The following is a 27,545-nucleotide window of genomic DNA, read 5'->3' as shown; positions in this document are numbered from 1 at the left end:
TAAACTTTAAACCACAAGGAGAAGTTTATTTCTGTCTTGTCACAAGCTGACTTTTGTGCATGATAAGACCAGAAATATCTTGGTCATTATTATGCATCTATTATGTAAAGAGGGAGAATGGTCATCATCAAAGCTAGTTTCATTTTTGTGCTGGCAGATTGGCGTTTCTGTGCAATTGATTAATTTTATCATCTGAGGCTGTGACCACTGTGCCTCCAGACATTCTCATGGACAGGCTCAGCATGGCAGGAGGGCTTGGGGCAGAGGCTGTGAAATGTGACTCAACCTGCAGCTCAGGAAGTCCTTACAATGCTGATCGCTGAAAGGATGAAGTGTGTTTCAGGGGAAGGGTGGTTGTTTTCCTTTGGCATTCATCCCAGTCACTGCCAAAGATAGGAGGCTAGATGAACTTCTGGCCTGATCCAGTATGGCTGTTTTTATATTACAAGGATATTGTTTAATTATTCAAGAGTCAAGAAGAAAGTCTTTAGAATGGTATGGCATTAGTGAAAAATGGTATTGGACTCAGGCAACTGCACAGGTTTTGACTGAGTGTTGCTGATTTAATAAGCAGTTGAGACTTGATGGAGTTCACTGTCACTCCAAATGCATTTTCAAAGTGTGGCTTTAATTTTTGGAGTAAGATCTCTCCCGGCTGAGCGCTGTGTGCCACATCATTTGTTAGCAAAGTGCCAGGTGTACTGGTAAGTACATCTGTGAGGAAGTTGATGTGGAAGTGAAAGATGGCAAAGACTTATAAAAGCATTAATGAGTTGGAAACAGGTCAGCAATAGAGTCCTGGCTCGTTAAAGATGTCCTCTTGGTTCAGAATAATTGCCAGAGTAAGTTGGGCTGACATTCTCAGTGCCACAGACTGAGATGAACTGCAGAATTAGAAATTATTCACAGTGTGTCCACTACCTTCTGCTCCTAGGAGGATGGGGAAATTTTTAGCATTACTGGCAAAAATGATGCTTTAATGATTTCACAGCCTTTTGAAATGTAACCCACCCCATTAAGAACTGCTTCATCATTGTGAAATTATATTGGGCTAGACCCTCAGAGAGTAAGTCCCAGAGAATTGTCTATATACAGTGAATGAGGATCTGTCCCATTAATCTTATTGCTCTACTAAGAAAGCAGTCACATCATCTAGACCTTCCTTCAGGCCAAAGCTGCCAAGAGAACTCAGAGAAAAAGGCCAATTTACAGATAAGGAGGTTTTCAGTCAAGCCTGAGGATCATTTTTTTATTTGTTTGCTTCTCCTCTTAACCTAAAACTAATTTAAGGAATTTCATGTTTGGTATTTAGAATAACTTTTCTTCTGCAGATAGATGGCTAAAATGGCCTTTCCCTAAATTCTGTTTAGTGACCCTACATTTAAGGGTAATATGTTTTGTTTCTACCTCTAAAACAGGAAAAAAAAAAACAATGTGTGCAGAGTCATGCGAAAGAAGATTTCATTAGATGTGGGAAATTCTGAAGATGATGACAAATGTGCTAAGATTAGATTTGGACAACTGCACTGCAGTAGTCAAGTCTGCAGAAAACAAAACAAACCTGAGTGACTAAGAAACTCTTTGGGGGAACAAAAAACACCACAAAGTTTTTTTCTAAAAGTCTTCATAAGTCCCTTTGGTTTTGTTGTTTCCTCTAACTTAGGATATAGGTCATCTTGCTTTATTGTGGTGGAGTATGTCAAATAGATGGTTGGGAGAAATTTTCACTAGTCATGCAAGCTCTGATTAATTTGGGAATTTTTCATGCAAGTAATTCCATCAGCATTAGTCTGTAACTCTCAGAGTTTCAAGAGACAGTTTGTTAGTCCACCTGGTTTCATCTTATGTGCATTATGGGCAATGAAATTTTCAATCACTGTTTGTACTGAGCCCAGTACAGTGTGTTTTAAAAGATTATGTAGTTCAGGGAGACAACGTGCCTTGATCTCAAGGTGTAGAGAGCTGGAGAATTCACTATTTCTCAGAGTCATCTCTTCAAATTGCTGTTTAGATTCACTGTTTCAAACTGGTATTTTGTTTGCAATTAAAACTTTTCTGGGTACCCCTTTCAGCTCTTTAAATGCCTCTCCTGCTGTGCTAAATCTTCCACTTTCTTGCCTTTCTTCCCAGTGAAATCCTTGTACACTGTACTGTAGGCACCTTCCAATTCTCTTACCAACAACCTGAACATACAAGTCCTTGAATTCTTCCTCTGTCCTCTCTCTGGCCCTCTTAAGGTGTTCTGCCTGCCTGCCTTTCTCAGCTGGTGTCAAGCCCAACATCTCGAGACTCAGTGGCTGTAACAGAATTAGCTGTGTAATTAAGGAAATTTTCACAGAATCGTGACCAAAGCTGGTAAATCTTGGATTTGGCCAAGTAGGTATAATTCCATGAGCTGTGAGTCCCTGTTGGATGGGATGGGAGCTGGACTGTGCCTCTACATGGGTGTAGCATTAGGAGAAGTGTGGTTCAGCACTGGATGCTGCCAAGTGGTTCAGCTGAATGTGCTGCAGTCAGCCAGTCTGCATTTGGCATACAAAGAAACTGCACACAACTTGCTAAAATGTAATCACTGAGTCACATCATTGACTGCTCAATCTCTAGGAAAGTTAACTTGTTCGGCACAGGGTAGATCACATCAGCAGGATTCTTTCTTATTTATTCCCAGGTGCTGCAAATGCTTTCTGCTCCTCGTGCTAAAGAAATTGTGGGCAGTGCTGTGGGAGCTGCTTTGATGTCATTCCACATTGCTTTTACACACACATCAAAAATGCAAAAGCACAGCTTGTTTACTATTGCTTGACAAAGGGACAAGTACACTTAAATCAAAGAACTTGCCAATACCAACATCTGAGCGTGTAGGCTTCATTATTAGACAGATCTTTGGGGGCTTTAAAACATGGTGCCATGTAACAAAATCCTCAGACACCACAAATGAGGCTATTCCCCTTACTACACTTGGCAGGAATCTGTTAAATGAGAAGCTTTTCCTTTGGCAGCTGTGCCAGGAGGAATAAAATGCAATGGAAAGGGCGTGCCAGTATTTACTGACTGCACAGCTACACTCACAGGCAGAGTTACAAAGACATTTCTTGTCATGCCTCATGTGACAGTCAGGCTCCTGCTCAGTGTTCTGATTTCCTTGATGTCCTCTTCCCAGTGTGTGATGTTCCTTTGAAACATCACTATTCAGTTGACAGTTGCAATGTCAATGACAAGGAAAAATAATAACTGTGTGTTGCTTTATAAAAATAAGTTGGAAGAGAAAAAGTCAAAGTCCTTGTTGAGTTTTGAATTGTCATCTCTCTGTTCTGCTCCAGGAAGGTTTTCTCCATTTGATGACCCCCAGAATGACTTTGTATATTCAGGTCATGTACATTAGTTCATCTTCTGTTCTTCAACATTAATGCTTTTCTGACAAATCAGCAAGGAAATGGGAAGACACTATAGCCTGTAAGGCAGCAGTGGTATTTTTGCTTCAGTCACTTGATTTGACATTTCTTTTTCAGAGAATCTGTCCGAAAAAAGCATCCCCTCTCCTCCCCTTAGCCTCTTTTAACTCCAATCAGAGATTCCCACCTGTATTTCTGCTTGCTTTCTATGATACTTCTAAAGCATCATCCTGAAAGTGAGAATGGGCCTAATGGAGGAGGTTCTTGTCTTTGATTCTGCTTTGGATCTGAAAGGCAATAAAGAAAATTTTCTAAATCCCCTCTTATCTCTGTCACCTCAAGCCCCTCTCAAACAAGCAATGCAGAGCACTTGCAATTAAACCCAGGCAGAATTTCTGATGACCTTCAATGTCCACAGGCATTCATTCTCCTGCAAACCTCCTCCAGACTGATCAGATTAAAACTGAAGTACCTACATGGAAGGGGGAGAGGAAATGAGGGGACTGAGCAGCTGTGACACAACTGTAATTAATCACAGGACACCTTTCATCTTTCTCTTCACTCTTAGGACCTGTGGAGTTTTAACAACCAAAATGAATGCAGGGGGCTCCAAATATAGCTGAGAGTTTTGTGTACCAGGTTTCTGTTCACCTGCAGCTAGACAGTCATTATCTGCTTTCAAAACCCTGGCAGCTTAGCTAGCTCATGAATCTCTTTTTTGAGGAGAAGAAAGAGAAATCAAGCTGCATTTTCGGAGTTCTTAAATCCTTCTTTTCAAAGTAGTGGCACTTTTGACAGAGAAAAGCAGTTACTATGTAGCAGGTAGCCAGAAAGAAATACAGATAATTTCATGGACGGCTTTGTGCTTACTCAAACCCTTCCTACCAGGGAAGCAACAGAAGTTTAAAATGACATTTGTAAATAATGTGACAAAACAACCATTTTCTTTCCTGTGGGTGGTGATAGGGTGCTGATTACAAAGCTCAGTTCTGAAGGCACAAACACAATTGAATGAGAAATGCTGTGCTTTCCTAGACTTCTTTGTACTTCAGAATAATTAGTTCAGGACACTAACACAAACATATTTAATATTATTTTCTCTTTTAGAATAACAACAATGCAGACTTCTCTTTTTCTTTTGTCCCCTAGTGACTGACTAGCTCAGTTTTCTTAATAAGTTGTCTCCAGGAGCACTTGTTAAGAAAGGAAGCTGCTGAGTGCTGCTGGTGCATGCCTGTGTATCCCAAGGAGAGTGTGTGCAAGATTATGATGGCACTGAGATAATGATAGAAATTATGGGTCAAAATCCCAAAAGGGATGAGACTCTGGAGCAGCTGTGCAATTCAGTGAGAGCATTGAGCATCTGGTGAGGGTATAGGTAGCCCATAGGTGTCAGGTATGTAAACACAGTATGTGTGCCTGTGAGTACATAAATTCCAGAGAACTGTCTATAGGAGCATCAGTGCCTTACTAATAGCCTGGTAATTTTTGCTGCTTGCTATTGATCTTCAAATTTCATAAAGTCAAGATCAATTTCCTAAGTAATATCTCTGACATTTGTAAGTAGTACCCAAGATAGTAATTGATCTTGGGTCATCTTGTGTGGGACTGACAATGTAAATGTCCACTGATCAATATAATCCCAAACAGAGCTTTAGTGATACTTCTTGGAAGCAGATATGTGTCTCATAGAAGCAGTGTGCACTGCAGGAGCTGTTTTGAGAGCACAGGAAGAGGGGCCCAGTTTTCCTTCCCTGACCCTCACATGCCCATCTGGTCCCTGTAATTTTGCTTTTTCCCTGGGCCTGGAAGAATATACTACACCTGTGTTTCAAAACTGAGTCTTTTTTGGAAAACAGCTTGGTGGGCATTCTAATAATGTCCAAAAATTCCAGTTTGGATTAAACAGTAAATTCCATCACACTTCAGTGGAGGTGGTTTGTCATAATTTTTCCAACCAGTACTGCCTGTGCATGAGTCCTTCTAGGACTTCTCAGCCTTCCAGCCTGGCAATGAAGAGAGAGAGATCAATCATGATTCCTTTCTGAGGTTCATTGCCCTACATCTTGCTGAGAGCACCTGATCTGATTCCCTGCTGACTGAACTTCCTTGAAGGGAACTCAAACGTGTGTTATTCTTTTACACCACTGACAACCCAAAGAGTTAAAACAGAACTCAAGCTCCAAAAATGCATGAGAGAGTTTTAATATATATCTAAATGCCAGAACAGTCTTCAGGCTTTGTTGGACACTTCATAATACTTGAATTAGATCACTGAACTTCAGTTTTCTCTATAACCAACAGGATAAAGCCATGAATTCTCCTCTAGATTTGTGCCACACAGAGGCCAAGCATTAGAGCAACCATCTATGCAAAACATGCAGTGGGGTCCCACAGTGCCATCCCAAGAGCAGGCATTGTCACTTTGCCTTCTTCTGAAGCTTCAGCATCATCAGCTTCTCAGCAAAGCATATTATTTAAAGCAAAATTGTTTCTGCCTTTCAACTTGAGCCTGTCCCCCTCTCTGGCGGGGTTGGTAAAGTGGGTGAAGAATGAAGGGCATGTCTCAGATACCCAAGAGCATCAAGGGAGGATCTGAGCATGGTGCTGTCCCAAACTGCCTCTTCCCCTTGTTCCCTGCTTTGGACACAATGGTTTGTTTTTCAGCCATTCAGCTTGAGAAGTTCAGTAAGATTTGCACATGGAAAAAATTACCCCAGCCTGTTCTGTGTGCTTGGTAAACTGTATTGTAAACCCAATCAGATGCTGTCACTGTAGCATGAAGTTGTTCTGGTTTGAGAGGGAAGCTTTGGAGTGCACTGAGGACAGGATCATGGCTCTTGGTCTCCACTTGAACTTTTTAGTCTCCTTTGAAGTTCTACTGCCTTGTGGTCCTTCTTGCAGTAAACACGAAAGCCAGTGTGGTTCTGGCTGATATCATTAAGATAAGCAATAGACAGCTGTGTGCTGAGCAGCTACTGCTCCCTGAGGTCACAAAGCCACCTTAGCAGCTGCCTGCACTACCCCTGCCTGCCTGCTGCTATCTCTTAATCCCTTCTGTCATTTGGATACCCTTGCTGAAGCCAACAGACTGAATCACATCAAGTTTACCTCAGTGTAATATTTTCACTTGTCCTCTTGGGCCAGCACTGTGGACATTTGTGTCCAGAATGAATCCTGGAATATGGATGTTATTTTAATCTCTAGATGCAAATGACCCCATCACCACCAGATGGAAGTTCCTTATGATAAAAATCTCTGTGAAAGTTTTGAACCAGCTAGGAAGACAGTGGCAGCAATGCTCTGATTCTCTGCTCAGCTGTCTGAAGAGCTGAAATAACAGCCCTTTGCTTGTGATAGGAAGGTAACACTAAAGGGGTCAAACATTGCAATAGCTTGTTCTCCTCAGTCCTGTGCAAAGAAGAGGATCTCTCAAAGCAGTGGTAGTTGGCAAATAGGCCATGCTCTCTGTGAATGAGAAAATTTTTTCAGCTTGCCCTTTAAAGTTTGAGGTAAGTCTCCATTAGGTTTCTGCACAGCAGTACCTGGATTGGAGCTCAGCATTCTGACTCCTCGTGATGACAGAAGCATTGCTGCCACACGTAGCAAAATGGATGCATCAAAAAGACAAAGCTCATTTCCTTGGACTTGCAGGCAGAGAAGGCACTTGGACAGAAGGTGATCACTACCCCTGTGAGAGGCTAGACTGACAGAAACCAGACATACTGCAAAAGCAGCGAGATCCTTTTCTTCCTTCCCTAAAACCAAATAAGTTTTCCTGAAAACAAGGATCCTTACAGCTGGTCACTGGCTGTGGATGTGACTGAACAGGAGCAACTGCTTGGATTGTTACCAAGGCTCTGACAAGCAGGATAAGGACAGGGAGAATTCCCCACCAGGAAGCTGATGGATACTGACGATAACTACGAGGAGCAGTATGTCATCTGCTGACACACTGTGCAGGGTTAGTTTCTCATTACTACAAGCCAAGTCATGTAGAACTTGTAGTTTGTCCTTTACCATAATTTATATCCACTGGGGCTCTAAGCAGATTCATAAAAAATGGCAACCAATCCATATCTATCATGCTTTATGTTTGGGCAAAGAATATGGATATTACTTTTTTTAAGTTTCATGAAATATCTGCTCTTATATTCATAGTGATAGATGACTCTGCCAAAGTTTTATTTTAAGCTGGATTAGGGGCAGTGTGCAGAATGGGGAGGATGCTAAAGGAGAGAAGGATGTTGACTGCAATTTTATTTTACTGAGGACAAAGCAGTCATAAACCCTTCCTGCCTTGGGGGAACTATATGCAAAAGACTCTCTGGCATAGCCAGAGCTATCTATATAACAGGAAAATATTTTCTACAATGCTTCTTAAATACATTTTGCCAAAGTAAATTGATCCTGACAGAAGCCTTCCTGTCACCACGATGTTTTCTCTTGATCAGGGCCTTCCAGCTCTGCTGAGATTTGCCAGATTTACAAATCTCTCCTGGGAACTGGACAGGGTCATTTGATATTAGATGTCTGAGTATATAGCTGTACTTACCTTCAAAAATACACTTACTATATATAGTAATGTATATACTATACATAGTCCCAATATACACTATAGATACTATATAGTATATATAGTAGATGTAGTAGATATATTAGATGTACTATAGAGACTGCAGGTAGCTTATACCTTCCTAACTGCTACTTCAAAAATACTTTGTCACATAAGTATTTTCTCCAGGAGCATATAAAATAAGGTAGAAGGTTTCCATTTGCTCACCCTATTAATCTGTGTTCTCTTTCCTTCTTTAAAAAATTCAATGTACAAATAACCAGGACTAAAAAAATCTACAATTCCTGGGGAGGCTTGTACAGACATGTTACTTGCAAGTTTCTGAAAATGAGGGGCTGGTCTCTGCTGTGGTGCCAAGGGGTGCACAAGGCTATCAACCAGCCCACAGAAGAGGAGGGTAGATGATCCCACAATGCAGCCAAGCTTGCTTTTCCTCACTGCCTCCTAAAGCAGATGCTAGAAGCAGTCTGTGGTACAATGGAACCAGACAATTGCTGCTGTCTTTGAAGCAAAGCCCATAGCTTTCCCCTTCTATGCTTTCCTGCATGGATGAGGGGTAAGGAGCAGCCTTCTTGCTGTAAAAACCATCAGGTAAAGTAGAGACTGTCCCAAAAGAAAACCTGCTTGCTTTTGTCTTCCTTCTCTGTCCCATAGCCAAATGGCTGTAGGCAGGAACCAGGCCTGGTGTGCTTTGGTGCTCTCAGAAGTGCCCTCATGTCTGTAGACTGACAGCCTGAGATGCCATTTTTAACACACTAAAATTTTAAATACCAGCAATCAGAGCCAAATGGAGTTTTGGCTACCAACCCTCACTCCAAAGAGGCAGTGGCCTGATTTGGTCTGCCTGAGTCAGGACTGAGATTCTGAATCCCAGCACTAGTCACTACCTTTTAAAATTTAAGCATCGCTTGTACTGACAAATTGCTTTCTAAAGTGAAAGCCTGCTATGAGAACAGCTTGCTGGAGTTCCAGCAGGAGCAGGGGAGAGAGGTGCCTCTTGTGTGACAGAGGATTGAGGGATGATTCATGTCTCCTCATCATTGCTTATTGTAAAACACGAGCTGGGCTCCTGGCAGGCATGGAGATGTGCCTATAGGTGAGCCTGATCATGGGAGCAGAGCCACACTTCTCTGCTGTTCAGGAGGGTGGGAGGGCTCAGGTTGGCACCTGCCCCAGTGCTTTTCCTCTATTTGGAAACAGATTGTTCAGTGTAACAAACTCTGGAGGAAATGAGGAATAGCAGCAGCAGGTGAGTCCATGATTCTATAAAGCAGCAGATTCAGATGTTGAACCTAAAGAACCTGGCCAGCCCTGGGAGTTTCCATGGTTAATTTTCTCTTTCTTGTGCTACTGATTTTTCTTTTCATTGTGTTTGAAATTGGGAACACTTTGTTCAACATTAGTAGCCAATGGCAATAAGCTGTAGAGATGAGACTTTGCAGAGATACAGGGCAGGGGAAAAGAAGAGGTGTGAGAAATTGAAATGACAAGGTTGTATTGGTGACTAGTGATGTAGAGGAGGGAAATTTTTACCTGCTGTGCTTTGATGAGTAGTTAGGAGACTGTAGTAGGCAGGAGAATCTTTAGAGGCTGAGTTTGCATGTCTGGAGCACATCTGGTGTAAAACAAAAGAAAATTGAATAACTTCTATTTTAAATGAGTCTTTGGGAGATTTTTATTATCCTCTTTTTCAAGGGAGACATCTGAGCACTTTTTCATTTGGGAGGGACCCGATATCAGCTGCTGACTACACCTCTGTGTCTGTGCATGGGAAGTAAGCTGCTAATCTGACTCACAGTGGTTCCATCTGTCACCTGGGACACAGCAGGTCTCACTACTCAGGTTTTATGTGAAATTGAAATCACTGAAAGAGGGATCATGTTTTTGGGATCTTTGGCATCCAAAGTCTGTTTGCAACCGAAGGCTTTATTGTGTGAACTTGTCTTCATAAGGCTTCTCTTCCTTTCTGTTCAACTGTGGTCCCAAAGTGCAAACAGTGTATTTTTCTGCTTGGGAGTATAGATATATTTTTATTTTATTGAGAGAATGCTTTGTCATCTCTGAAAAACTAGACTTTTCTAGAGATCCAGCGTATTGAAAATGAAAATATTGTGGGGAAGTTAAGATAATTCTGATTGAGCTGAAATGGGTCACATCATGTTCTGGAATGATTTATAGTATTCTTGTACTTCTGGTGCTGCTCTCAGTTACCCCAGCTCATATTTCATAGGTTGAGGGATGTATTGGAACAACTGTGCAAAAAAGTTACCTTCCCTTTATAGAGGGGTAGATGAGGAGAGATAGTCTGGGGGATGGATGGATGGATGGATGGATGGATGGATGGATGGATGGATGGATGGATGGATGGATGGATGGATGGATGCACACACACCACCAGGTGTCTGCAGTCCCTGACACAGCCCACCAGCCCCTGGCAAAGCTGCTGGCCCAGCAGCTAAGTCCTGCTGACACCCTGCCAGACACTCAGGTTTCCCTGCCCTGTGAACCAAGCTGCTCACACTAAAGGCAAGTGACCATCAGGGTGGTGACTTGTTAGCTGTGAAGGGCCTCAGGGTGGCCAGGAACAGAGGAAGGAAAAGCACAGACAGAAGCAGGGCAGGCAGCAGCTTTCTATTGGACAATTCCCACAATTATGATTGCTTTGGGGGTTGAGGTTGAACCTTGTCTTCGTGTTGTCCAAAGCGAAATTTCTTTCTGTGGAGCAGACTCTACCAGGCACTGGTGAGGCTCAGGGGCTCAGATCTGGTGGAAGTGCTGCTCAGGCTCTGTGTGTTTGCCTCTCTGCACAGTCGTGCATGTCAGCCTGGCTTTCACTTCATTTCCATGTGAGCAAGCAAAGAGCACCATCACAGAGGCTCTGAGCAGCTTGCAGATGACTTGACATGACAAAAGCAAAGTGCAGGGTGCCAGCAATCAGGATCTCCCATAAACTGCCTGTCACGTCTCCTCTCTTGTGCATTTAAAGCCAACCACCAAAGTAGGGCAGGCAGTGTCAGGGGGCAAGGCTGCTTGAGGCCCCTCTCCTGCTGGGGCAGGCCCACTTCAGCAGGGGTTGTGCACTGAAAGGCTGATTTTTTTTTTTAACCCATTGTAAAAGATGTGTTAGCTCGTGTGCCTGCCCAGCATGGTGACAGCACAGGTGGCCCATGGGCTGTGAAGAGGAGAGGCAGGGGATGGTGGCTGAACCACCAAGGGCCACCCCATGCTGTGCTCCAAGCCTGTGACAGCAGGGACAAGCAGGCTGCTGTCATGGCATGGCTAATCCTGTCAGGCAGCAATGATGGGGTTCCCTGCCTGTGTCTTCCCCTGCAAGCCCAGCCCAGCGCAAATTCACTGCCAGCCATGGGTTTGCTGTTCCACTGGCACGTGGGGCAGATTCTTCTTCCTTGTCAAGGGTGACAGCAGCTGAAGAGCAGCCATCCCCTGCCAGCCTCTCTGGAGAAGTGTGGCCTTCATTAGCACTGCCCTTTGCACTGTTGAAACTGAGCTTGAGACTATTTTGGTGAAGCACAGACAAGGATCTCCACTGTGGCAGCCTTGGGATGGCTGCTTTCAGGCAGGGCAGGCATAGTGGGACTTTTCAAGCAGCCCTCCTGGGATTTAGGGAGGCCACAACGTGTCCCTTTTATTCTCACAGTTGGGTGTTTCACTAATCATTGCTCAGGGGTAAGAAAGGCAGCTGAGCTCTGCCTTCCTGTGGCTGGGGACAAGAGCTTTCTGAGAAGGTCAACATCTCGAGCAGAAAATTGGTAGGGGTCAGGAAATCTAATAGGGCTGAAAAAATAGTACTACAGGAGTCAATATAGCAAGTAATTAATGTATTTTCTGTCTATTGGGAAAATAAGAAAAAAATCAGCAACTCACTGGAAAAAAAAAGGAAAACCTCAGCTTGTTTGCAAACAGAGCTGTGTTTCTGTGTGGAGCTGACTTTTAAAGAGGGTTTAATTAGAGGGACTGAAGCAGAGTGGGAGTGTCTGTGTAGCTCATTTGTTTGGCACTTGGGAATAGTGAGGGTTATTGGGTCTGTTTAGCTGATAACTCCCCCAGGGATCCTGGTTTTCAAAGTACAGTGTTCTGCAGGGGTCTGTGCTCGTTCTCTGGGCTCAGCTGTGAGCTTGTCCTTTGTGGGAAATGGGAAATGACACAAGTATAGATAGCACAGAGCACAAATCTGTCCTAACCTTCCCAAAGGAGTGCTGCTTTCAGGTTCTTGCTTGGTACCTGCACAATTCAGAGGAGGGAATGCTTTCTGAGAAATACTGGACTGAAATGGAGCAGCAAAAGTGTATAAGGCAAAATATGGAGAGGTCTTCAGTGAAATGCCAAAGTACACAAACCACACCCAAGAGAAGGAGCTTTCTGTCCATTCCCGAGTCAACACAGATTCAGGCTGTAGGAGGGCTGACTGTCGTTAAGGGCTGAGGGGAGGGGCACTCAGTCAAGATGATTCCTGACAAATGTAAGTTATTGTATTGTTCTGAGCCCTAGCCCAAAGAAGAATGAATCAGCTAAGGAAGGAGGTATGGTTTTGACAGAGAAATAAAAGAAATTAGCTCAGACATATTTGTTCTCAACAAGGCAGCACAGAAGACAATGATCCAAACAGAGGGAAAATTTTACTCAGCCTTTTCTGTCTTTAAAACTCAGCAGAGTCAGCAGAAGACCTGGAGAAAAACCTCTCTGACTTCAAAGAGCAACAGCCCCCTCGGGGCAGCTATCAACTCTTCCCAGGTATCTCCCTGTTCTGGGAGCCCTCTGCCAGGATTCCCCTGGGTGCTGCAGTGGGAAATAACAGCAAAGTGCTGCCATGTTCATGTCACCCTGTGCTGGAGAAATAGTGTCTTTCCTGCATTTGAAAATACATTCTGGACTACAGCAGATTCCTTCAGTTGTATTTGTCTCTATTTGGTATTGCTGCAGGAACTTTTGAGAACACATGCAGCATCCCTTTAAAAATCCTTAAAAGGAACATTGTCAGGGTGTTGGGGACAGGGCTTGCCTCAGCCTGTTGCCAGCTGCAGGCACAGCTTTATTCAGTGCTCTGGGGGTGGCAGATGCACATCTCTGAAGGCCAGTCCTTTGCTCTGGCTCCTGCCCATCACTGTGCAATTAGACCATCACACTTGCAGACAATCACAATTACCTGGGTCCTTTTGAGTGCTAGCAGGAGCTTTGCCAGGGGAGAGAAGATGAAGCCTGTAACCTTCTCTAGTTAATGCAGAGGTGAAGGCCATGTAAAGGTTTCTGGCACTAGAACAAAAGCTCAAATAACAATCTTGATGCTGTGGCCAAGGTTTCACATTAGACCTTGCAGAGAGCAGCTTAATTTCCTTCTTGGCTCTAGCACAGCTAAGAAAAGAGATAAGCAATAAAGAAGAGCAAAGCTTTTCTCTCAGGATGGCTTTTTTAAGATCTTGCTCTGAGCTCCTAAGATAGTGCCTTATATCCAAACACCACTGTGGGCAAGATGGGGGGAGGTGGAGAGACATTCTGAGGCTCTAGGACTCTATAAAATCAAAGCTACTTTCTCCAGAGTAAGGGAACAAATCATGTCTCTCTGGCCCAGGCATGGCCTCGTGCCATCACAGCCATCATTTCTCCCACTGCTCTGAGAGAAGAGCAGGGATTATTCAGAGAACATTTGCTTCCTTAGATTGCTGTCCCACGGTGAAGAGCAGGAACAGCCAACTCTATCTTTGAGCTACAAAGAGATGGACCACAAAGAGATGCTCCTGTCTCCTCACATCAATCTGCTGTGGCTAGAGGGGATCCTACCCCTCACATTGCTGCTTCTTGCAAGCTTGAGGAGTTTCCAGCTCTCCAGCTTGCCCCTGAATTGAATTTTCTATGGTCGTTCTTGTGTTACATTTCAGTTTCCTGAGCAAGTACCTTCGTTCACCTTATTCTGGATGTCACTGCTCTGCTGCCGTGGGGCTGCCCCAGCCCTTGGAACCCCAGCACCAAGGGGACATTTTCCAAGTACCTGCAGGGCTTTTCTCATAAATGATGTTTCTGTGCCTCAAAATGCACAGAAATGAGATTTGCAGAAGGATCTCAGCATTGAGCACAAGTTAAAGCCAGCACAAGGCAGCTTTCAAGCTGCTTCTGGAAATCCCACTAAGCATCTGTCTTCATTGCAGGTGCATAACTGAAAAGCTAAAATCCTTGACTTTCAGTTACACCTGAGCTCTCAATAACTAAGATTTTAAATTCTGCCCCCAAGGCAGTTCTGAAAATGGGATAAAGGATTTTACAGGATTTAGGTAAGGTTAAATTTTTTCAGGGGTGAGGAGGGAGAGGTAGTAGTTGGGATGTTTTTCTGCGTGTTATTTTTTTGAAGAAAACTGCTCTAGGTGATCTTGATTTGATTGATTCATTTTTGGAACATCTGATAAATTTTTATCAGCAGCATTTCAGCTTTGTGTGTGTTTTTTAGTTTTGTTTTTCACTCTCTGTGGGAGTTACAGTCAATAGCCAAGCCTACAAACAGTCCTTGCAGTGGGTTGTGATTGTGTGATTTATTGGCAACAGTTGGGGCTGTATGGAATGACAGCAAATGCATTGACTCGTGTTCCTGGCAACAAACTGTCTGGAGGCTTAGTTGCTTTGTCTCATGTTTGGAGTTCTGCTTGCTGTTAGTGTTATTTTTATCCTACTTTTTATATGTGCTATTTGCTCACTTGAGTGAGACAGAAAAGCACAAATATCTCATGGCTATGTGTTTTCTGATGTCTCAGGGCATAAGAAATAAGAGCACAGCGAGAAAGAAAGTTAAAATTAAGATCATAAACTACAGAGGACAAAAAAAGACTTAAAGATCTCTTGCATTTTTCTCATCAAGTTTTTGCCAGTCTCTTATTTTTTTTACTGCCAAAGACTTGCCTTTGTCAAAAAGTTCTTATATGAGTGAAGAGCCAGCTAACTCTAAGTTATGTGCTGCAGCCATTTGTTTTTCCTCTACATCATTACAGCTGCCAGAATATTACTGCAGCGGCTGCATGTGCAGCTCATGGCACAGGGCCTTGCTTAGGGAAGGAGCACCTCCTTTAGTCTTCTTTTAGGCTTCTTCTGAAAACCAGGAGACTAAATCTAATAAAATATATATTATATGGATGTGCTTTCAAATGCTCTTAAACTGTTATGAAATGAATGTCTGGAGGCTAGTTAGATTTGATTTCACTATAAATTTATCTTATTAAGAAAATTATTATCACTGTCCAAAGCAGGTTTCTTAATTTTCTTTAAAATGTTTTCAGTTCATTAATTCCTGGCTGAGCTTTAATTATGCAAATGTTTGGAAGGCTCATATCCAGTCATGAATCTGCTGGCTGCTGGAATAGAATTCTGAAATATTATAGAATTTCCTGTAATTATATTTTTTTTCATGAGGGAAAATAATTTGGTTTTAGTATGTCTTATTTTCACTGGATCCAGTAATTCTCTAACTAGTCACTGAATTTCATGAGACTTTTATTTAAATGGGATAACATGGTTTAGCACACAGCTAGGCCTGTATTCTGTAGAATATCCAGGTAAAATAGGAGGGAAGAGAAGCCCAGGTACAGTAATTAGCACTGTCTTTATTGATCTTGTTGAAAAAATCACAGCATGGAACCTCTGAGCAAGTGGTGCTGGGATATGACCTGGGGAAAATAAGGGATCATGTATCTGTGGTTTTACAGAGGCTGAAGCCCCTGATGTGTGAGTGGTACTGCAGGTCTGTACTGGGATGGGGATGAGAAATGGGATCAGCTGTGCTGGGTGACACAAGCAAAGCCCAAGCACAGCCTCAGCTGCCCCTGCCAAGTACTCCTGACTGCTCTGGGACAGGGGTGAGCCCTGGACAGAGGTTTTGTGCTCAGCGGCAGGAGGGACCTTGTGTGGGCACCCTCACGTGCCCATCAGCAGCTCAGCCTGGTGTCCAGCAGCAGCCAGCCAGGCCAGGGCCATGGTTTGGGCTGGGCTGGTGTCACCACGTTTCTCTTCTCAGAGAAAAGCAAGGCAATATTCTTCCCAATATTATTTCTGTAATTCACATTCTCTGAACCTCAGAGAAAGGAAAAACAATTCTTTTTAGCTGTGCCTGTGTTTGTGCAAAAGTAGAATGCAACATGGAGACTGTTTAGCCAAAGTGATGGTGTTTTGTTTCCTTGGCCTGTCAGGGCCAGGTGTGTGTGTTGGGACTGTCACTGACGGCCATGAGATTCTGTGCAGTGTGAGCAGTTGAGTGCTTGGCAGATTCAGTTTAGATGTAATGTAACATAGTGTAAAATAATATAGGATAATAAAGTAATTAATTAGCCTTCTGATAAATGGAATCCTCATGCCTTGGGGTTCCCTGCAAATGCTACAGGCTGCAGCCCCTCCATCTGCTGCTGGCTCTGCTGTCACTCCCAGCACAGGAGAGCAGCTCAGAGGATGTCATTGCAGAGCACTTGGAGACAATTGGCACTCTCTGCTAACTGCACACAACTACCACACACAGAGATTGTTTTTCATGAGTCAAGGTCTGTGTTGCCCCTGGCATTTGTTTTGTGGATAAATTGCAGGCATAAGCTCTGTCTCCCATATCTTCTTATCCAGGATGTCCTTCTGAAAGAAAAGGAAATGTGTTCTTTACTTCAGGGTTGTATGCAACCCAGCCTTGCCTTGCCAGGGGAATTTAAATCACTCTGCTGCTCTTTGACCACTTTCTAGCACTTGTAAAGCATATTAGAACAATAATGTTCTTGTCGGTGACATGGTGATTTGCCTTGCAAACCTCACAGCCTGGAAAGTCAGCTTCCAGACAGCCTGCAGAATGCACTTAGTGAGAAGTGATAAGTAACCTGCCTTTCCTGTTCCCTGTCTCAGCAAAAGAAAGAAACAAAGCCCATGAAGTGCCGGTAAAACATCTGCATGTGTGGAGTGGGAAGCTGCTCCTTTGGCGGCACTCAGAGCTCTCTCCAATCTTACAGGGACAGACACAAGCACCATTATCAGAGAGGAGCTCTAATATGCAAATGCATCGATGAGAGGGACTTGGAGTGTTGGAATGACCCTCTGGTGGCAGCACTGCACTCTCATCTGCCCTCCCAGGAGTGGCAGGGCTCTGCAGTGGATGAAAGCAGTGGATTAGCACCCTGTTGGAGTGGAAGATGTAAATCCAGCTAGCAACGTGGGCAGGTCTGACTTATGGTGTTGCTTAGCACAAAGGGATTTGCATTAATAATAACCTTTGGCATTTTCAGTCAGTTCTGCCACTAGCTGGGAAGGCTCATCTGCTTCAGCTCAGGCTTGTTGAGAGCAGTATTTTATGTGGCACAAAAATGCAAGAGAAAAGGAAAACTAATTCATATTTCAAAACATAGGAAAAAACAGCACCCAAGGATTCACAGAAACTTTGGGTGCTTGCTGAGGTTGCTCTGAGATGGTGTGCTCTGCAAGTCAAGGTCTGATTTGCTGGAAGCAAATTCTCTGATGTGGGCTTCAAAGCTACAAAATACACCTACCTGCGCAAAACAAGTGAAAAAGAACAAACTATCCATCTGCATTAAAAAAAAAAAAAACAAATCCAGAAAAATGCCATGGCATAAGCCAGGTATGAAGAGCCTTTGCTTTCCATGCCAGCATAAGCCAGATGTGATGAGCCTTTGCATCCATGCTGGTCAGTCATCCAGCCTTGACATTTAAGTTTTTAAAAGACAGAACAACTTTTAGTTATTTTAAGCTTAATTTACTTTATACTTGAGCCATGTCTCATTCAAGAGAAATTGTGCTGCAGAATTTATGATTCTCTGTCAAAGCATGCTGGCCCTGCATTAAGCACATTCCAAACCATTCCTGGCTAAATTCTTTTGCAGACCCTTTTCCCATCATTAGCCAGTGCTCCTACCACCACCAGGCAGCTCTTCTGCTTGAATAATTGCATTTCTCTGGAATTCTCTTTGCCAGAAAAGAAGTTGCTTGAATGCATGGTAGAGTTCACACAGATTGACTGTGAAAATCGACAGGTGAAAATTGGACAATAAGATTTAGCAATATTTTTTTTTTACTGCCAGTGGTTGTGTCTTATCAGCTGGGAGTCTGCAACAAGCCTGCTTGATTGACAAGGCAGGGAGAAAAGCTAAAACAGAGACTTCTGGTGAACCTGGTCCTTTACTGTATCAAGGTGACCCCAGCAAAGCAGAAGACAGTGATGTCTGCAAACAAGCCTTTTTACTTTCTTTCCTTGTTTCTTCAAACACTCTCTTAACTGTTGATTCATTAGAAATTCACAAATAACTTTCTCTGTTCCTCAGCTAATTATTTTATTAAGTAAAAGGCATCTGAAATGTCTATCTGATCTAAACAGAATCCATCTGTAAATGGAAAACTTTTAGGATACTATTCATTCCAGGAATTTTGATGTTGTTAATTAAATGATGCAAGGGTAATATTTCTTAATAAGACCAATTAGTAGTGGGACTACTGAAGGTCATGCAGAATAGCAGTAATGATGTGCAAAAAGTTGGGCCTTACACAAGATGAATTTGTGGATTTACAAATTGCCTGCCAGTTCCTTCTGCCTGGAACTGTGGCTCAGTGTAATATTGCATGGCTTGCAGCCAGCCCTAAACCAGGACCTGCAAAGGGGCACTGTCCATGCTCAGTGCCTATTTCTCCATTTATTGGGGGATACATTTAGGGACCACAGACTTCAGCCTCATTTTTAGTATTACGGTATTTGGGGGAAAATGTAGTCAGACATGCCATATTCCTTTCTGGATGGGAATGGCTGGAGTTCCCTGAAAACCTGTAGTGACAGATTGCTGCTGCAGCTGTGTGGTGATAGAGCAGGAGAGGAGAAATCTCCCTTACTTTTCCACATGGAGGCTTATTTTGGGAGATGAAGTGGTTCTGCAGGGAAGTCAGTGTTGCCTTTCTGATGGTGTCCCCCTTCCAGAGGCAAAAGGAGTGATGAGAGTTATAAACCAGAAGTTATTTCAGAAGCTGTAGAGGAGTGAGAGGTCCTTACCAGCTTGAGGAGTATCAGAACTGCAAGTGAGAGTTTGAGTTTGGATGGGCCCTTGAAGTATCATCGAGTTCTTTCCACTCCAAGACAGATCAGGTCAACCCAGACCTGCATCATTCTGCTGCTGAGATAAAAATTAGTTGTTCCATGAGAAAAAAGTTGTTTATGCCACCCCCTGATCAGTGATGGGTTTGCAGATGAGATGAACTATGGAGTTTTTCAGGTGTTGCTGGTACCAAATTTTGAGCTGGGAATATGAACTCATTCCAGATTTTCCTGTTCATGGTATTAGTTTATTTTGCTAGTTTCCCTGGTGGCAAAGCTAGGAAATAGATCTGCCCAGGCACATTCAGAGCATGCAGGTTGTCATGGTAAAGGTTCCTGATGCTTTATATTGAGTTTGTTTATTACAGAAGCTGTCTACCAACAGCTGGGTTTTTTAAGTTTTCCTATCTGTGTAGAAAACTTCATATTTCTTCAAACCAGACATTATTACCTCAGGGTATTTACTCTGCATGTATAGAAATCTTAGACTCTCTTTGGAATATTTTCATTTCTCAGGGCTTGTTTTTTAGGTAAACATCTGCTGGTTTGAGGAAAAGTACATTCTGTAAGATATTTTGCCTGTAACACTTAATGTCCAGCATGATGTGCCAGGAAAAGGGCAAATATCTGTCAATGCTGATGGGCCTTGTCTATCCCTTTTCTTTTTCACATTGCTCCAATGTCTTTTTCCGTTAATATCAAGCAAGGACTGAGCAGCCACATGCTAGGAATCACCAAGTGGTATTTAAAAAGATGTGTATTGTGACTCCAAGGCAAGCAGGACAAAAAGAGCTCACACCATGCAGGCATTCAGCATCTTGGGAAAAGGTGAGGTGGATACAGCCAGAGGCTCCAGTTGTCCCCTCCACCCATGGAGGACACACAGCACCTCACAGGGTTGGGTGAGCTTGTAGTGGCATTAAATGTCTGCCTAGGAGTGTTTCTGACTCCTCATTAGTTACTGAAGTTGGAACTTTCTCTGATGGTTGTCAGTGTTGTGGGATGTGCAGATAACTGAATATCCACCCCTTCTTCTCTTGTATGTCTGGTCTAGTTGTGTAATCTGCCAGCATCTCCACTGTTCAGGGGCCAGCTGTGGTCCCAGAGTTCATCATGAATATGGAGATAATGAAAGAGTCTGGAAAACATTTTCAGGATAAACATTTTCCATTTTTGTCTTTTGCTATTTGAGAAACAGAGACTCAAGTGCAGCCTTTAAATCTTTTCTTGCTGTATCCTAATGTTTCAAAGGAGTTGTAATTTTGGATCTTGACTTGGAAACAATTTAAAGGCAGCTGATTTTCCGTGGCTGGGAGTGCTGTGCTTCCTGACTAATCAGACTCTTTAGACATGTCTTAAATTGGGCACTGAAATAATGGATAGACAAGTGCAAGTAGTTGACTCAGCTCTGTGGGGGTTTAGGCAAAGGCACTTTAACACGCAGCTCTGATATGCTCTGAGTGTGCACACAGCCACTTATCACTCCTGGGCAGACAAGAGGTGAATGATTAAGGCACAGTAAGTCAATCATGGGAAACCATTATCCCATGCTCAACCAAGTGGTGTGCTCCAAATGATCAGCCTCTCCTGGAAAAGTGGAGGCCTGTTCTATTTCAGTCAGGAGAGTCTCCTGCTAACACAGAGAATACCTGACATAGCAAAATACTTCTTTCAAATACAGTAAAATTCGTTATTTAGGCTTTCCATGCTTGCTCAAAGCCTTGAAAGATTCAGCAGCAGTCTCCACTGACATTAAATGAGGTCTGTTCTCCCACTAAGCTGCTGATTCTACACCTGCTCCATAACCTGGAGCACCTATGTGAAGTAAAATAGGCAAAGAAAAGTGGGTGCAGCAGCTGTATGTGCATACAAAGAGAATGGTTCTTCCAAATTTCCTGAGTCCTTGGAGGTTTTTCTGAGTTTGTTTGTTTGTTTGTTTTTGTGGTTTTGTTTTCTTTTTTCTTTTGTTTTTCTTTTTGTTGTCTTCTGCAGGAAGACAGTCATCTGTTCTGGCAGTGTAAGCACAGTTCTGGGCTACCTAGAACAGTTAAATCTGTAGCTAGACATAAAGCCAGTTAAATGCTGATTTTTTTTTTTTTTTTTTGAAGAGAAAAGAAATTTGAACAATTTACAGTCTTTCTTTCCCTTTTTTTTGAGGTTGGGGGGGGAGTATCTTTGCGGAGGTGAAAGGAAGAATTTTTTACTCTATTGCTTGAATAATGCTTTGAAGTTTGGTCCTTAGCCAAAAGCCTATTGACAGTAACATCAGTGTGGGGCTGACTGGCATCATGTATTTCTTGGGAATCTTTAAAAGCTCTGTGAGCAGCTCACCAAGGAAGGAATTATTCCTCTGTCTTTTTATGCATGGGTAAGGAGCAGTCATTCAGTGATTTACCTGCCTTTTAGGGACAAATCTCTAAACCTGGTAGAGATCCAAGGAGTCTGACAGGGAAGTCTCCTCTTTCTTTTGAACAACCAGTCTGGTGTCACCTTATGTTGCCACCATTTCCATACCTTCTCATTGTTCATGTACTATTTTTCTCAGAAAAAAAATTGGATGGATAACCTCAGAGTTTCATTTTACACCCATTTCCTGTAGATTCAAATCAACATCACTCTTTTTCACGTGGTTTATAGCTATTCTTTTTTTTTTCCTCCTCCTACAGTTTTTGTAAGGAGGTTTATCTGAGGTGTTGATATTTCTTAAAATAATTTTCTCACTAGTAGCTATGACAAAGCTTCTAATCTTCTCTCTTCCTTTTGTCCTCAGGAAATCCACTGACTGTGGCCTGCAAAGCTTTCTTTGGATTCAGTGGAGAATCAGGCCCCATGATCTACTGGATGAAAGGGGAAAAATTCATAGAAGAATTGGAAGGTCACATTAGAGAAGGCGAAGTCAGGTACTTTTTGAATTATTTACTCTTAAAAATACTGTATGTCCCACAAGCCTGTTGGGTTGACAAGTTTTTAATTGAAAGTGGAAATCATTTTCTGTCCAAAGAGTGATGGATGACTTGGAGCCAGGGCTGTGTGAGTTGCTCCCTAAAGACAGACTAACTTGTGCCTGAAAATCTGTTCCCAAATTCCCCTGATGGTTGGAAGCTGAAGCATCTCCTGAGTGTTCTGGGGTTTGATTTTAGCCCTGTGTGGGATTGGTGCTGTCCACTGCAGGCATCCCATGGGACCTGCCTTGGCAAGATGACATCCATTCCAGCACCACTGTTAATCTTGAAGACAAATGGTCTCCTGTCAAAGCCACCACACTTTTTCTCTTCTCCTAAATGTGTTTTGTGTGTGTGGTTCAGCTCTCAGTGTGCTTTAACCTGAGCCTTCAAGAATCAGTGTTTGTCCCTCCAGGTTTAACACATTAGGGAGAGAAAGAAGTGGCTGTGTCCAATATCCAGCTTGTTCTGGGCTTTTTCCCAGGTGCTGGTTATCACTTGGTGTAAGTTGTAAAGAAAACACACTTGTATCCTCATGAACTTCCATGGAATTTGCACCTTACTCTCCTCCTTAATAGTTACCTTATTATTGTTTTTGAGCAAAGACTAAGTTATTGTTATACTGTGGGCAAGTTGGTCCCAGCTCCTATAGATGCAATGAATATTGATTATGGTACAATGAATATGGATTATAAAGAGAACCAAGGTCTTTTCACTTTCCAGTGCACATTTTTTAATCTTCTGTCTGAGTTTTTGTTTCTTGTAAAGGTGATTTTGGAGAGCAAGAGGAGAGAGGTCCCTTTGCTTCATTACTTGAACAATAATGTGAAGTTCAGCCACTTAGCCATGAGTTGTTAAGATATACTTAATTGCACAGAGATTAAATTTATCTTATATTGCCATTGTACAATCCTCTTTTGTGCTTCTGACCACAAAAAGCAATTATTGGAAACTTCTGCCATTGTAAGTAGTCAGCACTTAATGGCATTGTGCTCTCTCTGGTGTGTATATATATGAACAGTGTGATTTTGGTCATGTTCTTCCCCTGCATCAAGACAATTTGAGGGTTGTATTTAAAGAGTGCTCTAGCTTTAGCACAGTTCAGAACTTTTCCTTTATGTACATTTATTAGTGAAACTGAATTTGAAAAGGCTGTTACTTGCCCTTTGTTGTGCCATCTCATTGCACATTCATGTTTCAAACTAATTTGTGACAAGTCTCTTTTCTCATTCCACTAAAGTGCTTTGACTCAGTTTACAGACCCTGCACAATTCATTGAATCTTCTCTTCAGCAAAGCTACTTATCACCTCCCTAATCTCCTGTGATTACTGCCAGCATTTGAAACAGCATTTTCCAAAACACACTGCATCATTACCAGCAGTGCCCCAGTCCATCCCTTTTTTATTTGGAAGTAGCTATGGCAACTGAAGTGGCAACTTTTTGCAAATGATTTTTTGCCTGTAACAGCTCTTGTTTTTGTGTTCCATTACAGGTATGCTGCTTCAGGGGAACTAAGCAGCACTAATTATTCTGTCAGTGCCCTGAGGCAGCCCACATCTTCCACCCAGATATATTTATTGATGTATTTAAAAATTGTCATGTTTTAAATTTGATGAGCCACGGTGAACTTGCTGGTTAGATGTCTTCTTAATCAGTTTGCTTCTCAATGTGTTACCAGGACATTTCATTTTGAGAAGCTAAGAGTAGTACAGAATCCATACAACCAGAACAAGATGCTCCATGGGCTGTTCCTTTGGTGCATTTCAGCTCTGCATCCCCTGTCTTGAATTAGTTCACAAATTTAGTAGCACTCTGAATTGGTGGTGCTGTCCTTACCCTGGGCTGTGCCCATCCATTTTGTTGCTGGATTTTCTGTGTATGATGAGAGCTCAGGTCTGCAAATGATATGTGGGAGCACAAACCTCCCATCCCCAGTGTGCAGGGTTAACACTCACTGTGCTCTCATGAAAGCACTAAAATAAGGATGCATGTAACCTGAGCATTCCTGCTCAAACCCAGTCCATGGAACTGGGTTTTGGTAAGCACACATCACCAAGAGTAACATTTGTGTCACTCTGGGCTTCTCTGTATTTATTAGACCTTTTTACAAAGCTCCATGATAAAAAGTAACTCAAAGTATTGCAGGACTTGCAGGCAATGCCACCCTGTCTGAGCTGCCCCCTTGTCTTCCCTTGAGTTAAAATCCCCAGGTGTTAGACATGTGTGGAAGAGACTTTGCTTTCTAGGTGGATTTTTTACAGCAGTAATGAAAAATGTCATGTAAATTGAACCAGAATTATTAAAGAAGGAATCAGAGTCTTTAAGCATGTCTGCAGAGTTCTCAGTTGTACCTAATTATCCAAGCAGCCCACAGCAAATTTCAACACCAGCTCTCTGCCATGGCAAAGTATTTTCAGACCTAAATGTTGCTCTCTCAGACACCCATGAGTTACTTTTTTGTTTTTTGTTGTTCTTCAACAGGTAACACTGCAAAATAGTCATAATGCTCATCTTGTAAAGTATGTTTGTCCTTGTTTTGTCCCTCTTGTCCATTTTTAAAGTAGAAATAGTTTAACTTATCCTAGAGGGATGAAAATAAGTGACTGGAAACATTTTGAATGGCAGCCTTATTTAGTCTGATTGATTTATCACCCGCAGAAGCCAACAGATGGTTATGAAATGCTCAGACAAGATGAGGATGTTGTTTTCTGTTAGGAGAGGGTGCTGGGGGCAGGAGGCACAACTCCCATAGCTGATGTGCTGGGTGCTTGGCAGAGAGGTATGGAAGCAACAGCTCTCTCCTGAAAAGCTTACACTCCTCAAGTAGACAAATTCAGGGCAGAGAACAAGAAACACAATGCAGGAAAGCAGGAGGGAAGGTCACTGTTGTGCTGCCCGCTGAATGACTTTGCTTTGGAGAGGTGCTTGTGTACGCACAGAACTTTCCTTTATCTGCAGCCTCTTGTTAAGGAACAGAAGGAGGGGGGTAGATTCATAACCCTGTTCACAGTCAAGATCCTCAGCTTTATAAAGAATGAAAGTTTCATTTTTGCTAATCCCAACTCTCATGCAGGTTAGTAAAGGTTTGCAATTCATGCCTCTGTCATGCAGAGACCCAAGTGAAGCTTTCTTATGGCCTTGTACCTGTGGTCATACAAAGACTGAAAATATTGGGAAAATATGGTCTCAAATAAAAGTGTTTTAAATTCAGATTCAACTTAGTGCATACAAGTACTGGGAAAATATGACCAAGGATTTGAAAAATCCAAGCCATTGCATAATTTTCAAAGAAAGCATCTCTATTCTGTAATGACACTTCCTTTTTAAAATTCGTACTCTTACCTGAAAATTATTCACTAGACAAAATGTTTTGTTTCAGATCAAATAAAATGCTTCAGCCTGAAGGAAAAGAAGGCACTAAGTGTTGTTTTTGCATCATTCACCTTTTATTTCTCTCTTTCCATCCTGTTTGTTGTGAGTTGTCAAGCACCATTGATTTAGCTGTGCATTAAATGTTGTAATTACTCTTACAGTTTGTTCAGCAACCCAGAAAGAGTGAGTTTTTTTTTCTCAACTTGTGGGAGCTGGCATGTGTTGACAGTGATGCTGGTGAAGGTTCTCCCACCTCAGATCAGGACAGAGCTTAATCTTCTGGATGTGCTCCAAATGCTGTTGCACCTTTAAGGGCTTACTTGTTGATACTGTATTTTGCTCCATGTTCTCTGAACCAACAACAGCAATTAATTAATCAATGCAATTAATTAAGGGCTGCATGTGTATTAAAAAAAATGCAGGTGACCAGCTGTGCATTTCTGTGGCAATAAAGTAAGTGTAGAGTGATGTTAAAAGAAAAAAGAAGAAAAATTAAAAAGCAGGAATGAAAGGTTTAACTAAGAGCTTTCTCCACTTTGCTGCTAGCACAATGCTTAAATGTTTGTCAGCATTTTCATTACAGGTCCCACTTTATAGATTTCCCTTGCTAAAAATTGCCGTTAGAAGATATGTTAAAAAAATTGTCAGCCCAAATAGATTGGATATTCTTTTTTTATGAAAGCTCCTCTTTAGCTGATTATGTATTATTTAAATTTAGGTTAAGGATCAGTTATTTTATCTGACATACATGTAGTTTAGATGTAGATAAAAATAACAGTTTCTTTTATCTTAACTGTAATGTGTCTCCATTTTTCTTCTGTGTAAAATATCTTGATTACAGTAAACAAGAAAATCTGAACATTTGCAGAATGCTCCAGATTAGTTTCCCAGATATCTTCTCTGTTAATGATTATATTGTTCCTTGCAGCATGATTAGTAGACCAAAAGTTGTTGGGCATACTGTTTACCAGCAGAGTGGCTTTCCTGAGTCTTTATATAGATATAGGAGAATAATAGGTAAATGAGAATTGATTTACCTCACTCCCAGTGATTAGGCTGAGTATGGAAACAGACCAGGCTTTCTGAGGAGGTTTTTTTTTCCAAATTCAACACACACACTCTCAAACACACACACACCCTGGTTTTAAACTAATGTTTTTCCACTTGCTTTTTTGCAAGTTATGCTGCCACAGTGAAAGAGGCTGAATTGTTGTGGATGCTCCTGTGCCTCTTCTGAGTTACTGCAGAGATGTGTTTGTAGCAGTCAGGCTTGCGTTTGTGATTGCCTACTGCAATGCCCTCATACTTCTCCTTTGATTTGTTTTCAGTGTGTTTGGAGTTCCATGGTTGTCATGTGAAATCACTTACATAAGGAAATGTGTGCACACACAATGTCTTTGGTTTATAAAAGTGAAGTTTGGGGTTTGCCATTACTGACAAATGTAAATGTCTCCGGCAGCAGTTTCCATCCAGAGCAGGCAGCGCTCTGATTCATTACTTCCCATCCACTTTCCTTCTTTTAGTCTTGGGAGAAAATATTTATTTTTTGGTGACCCTGGGTTTTATTTCTACCTTTACATCACAGTGCTGTGCAGTCTTTTCAGAGAACAGACTCACTGAAGTGCCACATGCAATGGTGAGTTCACAGGGGACTCTGAGGGCACCCCACATTTTCTGTTTACCTTCTTGTGCAGCATTACACAAACAGGATCAAATTAATCTGGTGGGTTTTACTTGACATTACATTTCTCTGTTCAAAGGAGCAGCAACTTTTTCTTGAGCAAGTGATAAGCCTTTTGAGAGAATAGGGTATTGTATTTTTAGACTTAATGTCAGCAGCAGAAAACGTGCATTTACTTTGCATTCTTTTTAATGTTCACATGAGAACAATGACATGAAAAGGCTGTACCTCTGGCCTGAAAGTCTGCTAGAACTTTTATTCCATTTGTGGGGATTTTGCACATCTCCACTTTCCCGTCAAAGAAGGAGAGAGCTCTTGTTCTTGACACTGTTTCTTTTAAAAGTCAGAATCTAGCCCCAGAAAACAGAGGAAAATTCCAGAGAGTAGCACAGCTCCTTTTGTTGGTTTTCCACACTGAATTAAAATGTATCACAGTACCCAGCCTTTAAATTGCCCTGTAATTTGTTCACTGATGGCTTAGTGGCACATCCTCCTTCTGGAAAATTGATATTTGTCACTTCT

The 27,545-nt window shown here is 42.2% G+C and overlaps 1 protein-coding gene across 6 annotated transcripts in view; it reads left to right on the top strand.

The window, feature by feature from the left end:
* The window catches only part of IL1RAPL2 (interleukin 1 receptor accessory protein like 2), a 332,472-nt gene that overhangs the window by 284,303 nt on the left and 20,624 nt on the right, over positions 1-27,545 (top strand). For all 6 annotated transcript variants that reach the window (XM_058032763.1, XM_058032766.1, XM_058032765.1 and 3 more), the window contains one exon: positions 21,798-21,927. In XM_058032763.1, coding sequence (XP_057888746.1) covers positions 21,798-21,927 — 130 coding nt within the window. The remainder of the gene's footprint in view (positions 1-21,797; positions 21,928-27,545) is intronic.

The sequence above is a fragment of the Melospiza georgiana genome, chromosome 12 (genome assembly GCF_028018845.1).
Source record: "Melospiza georgiana isolate bMelGeo1 chromosome 12, bMelGeo1.pri, whole genome shotgun sequence".
Classification (NCBI taxonomy): domain Eukaryota; kingdom Metazoa; phylum Chordata; class Aves; order Passeriformes; family Passerellidae; genus Melospiza; species Melospiza georgiana.
The sequence above is the reverse complement of the archived record's forward strand: the minus strand, read 5'-3'. Positions and strand labels throughout refer to the sequence as shown.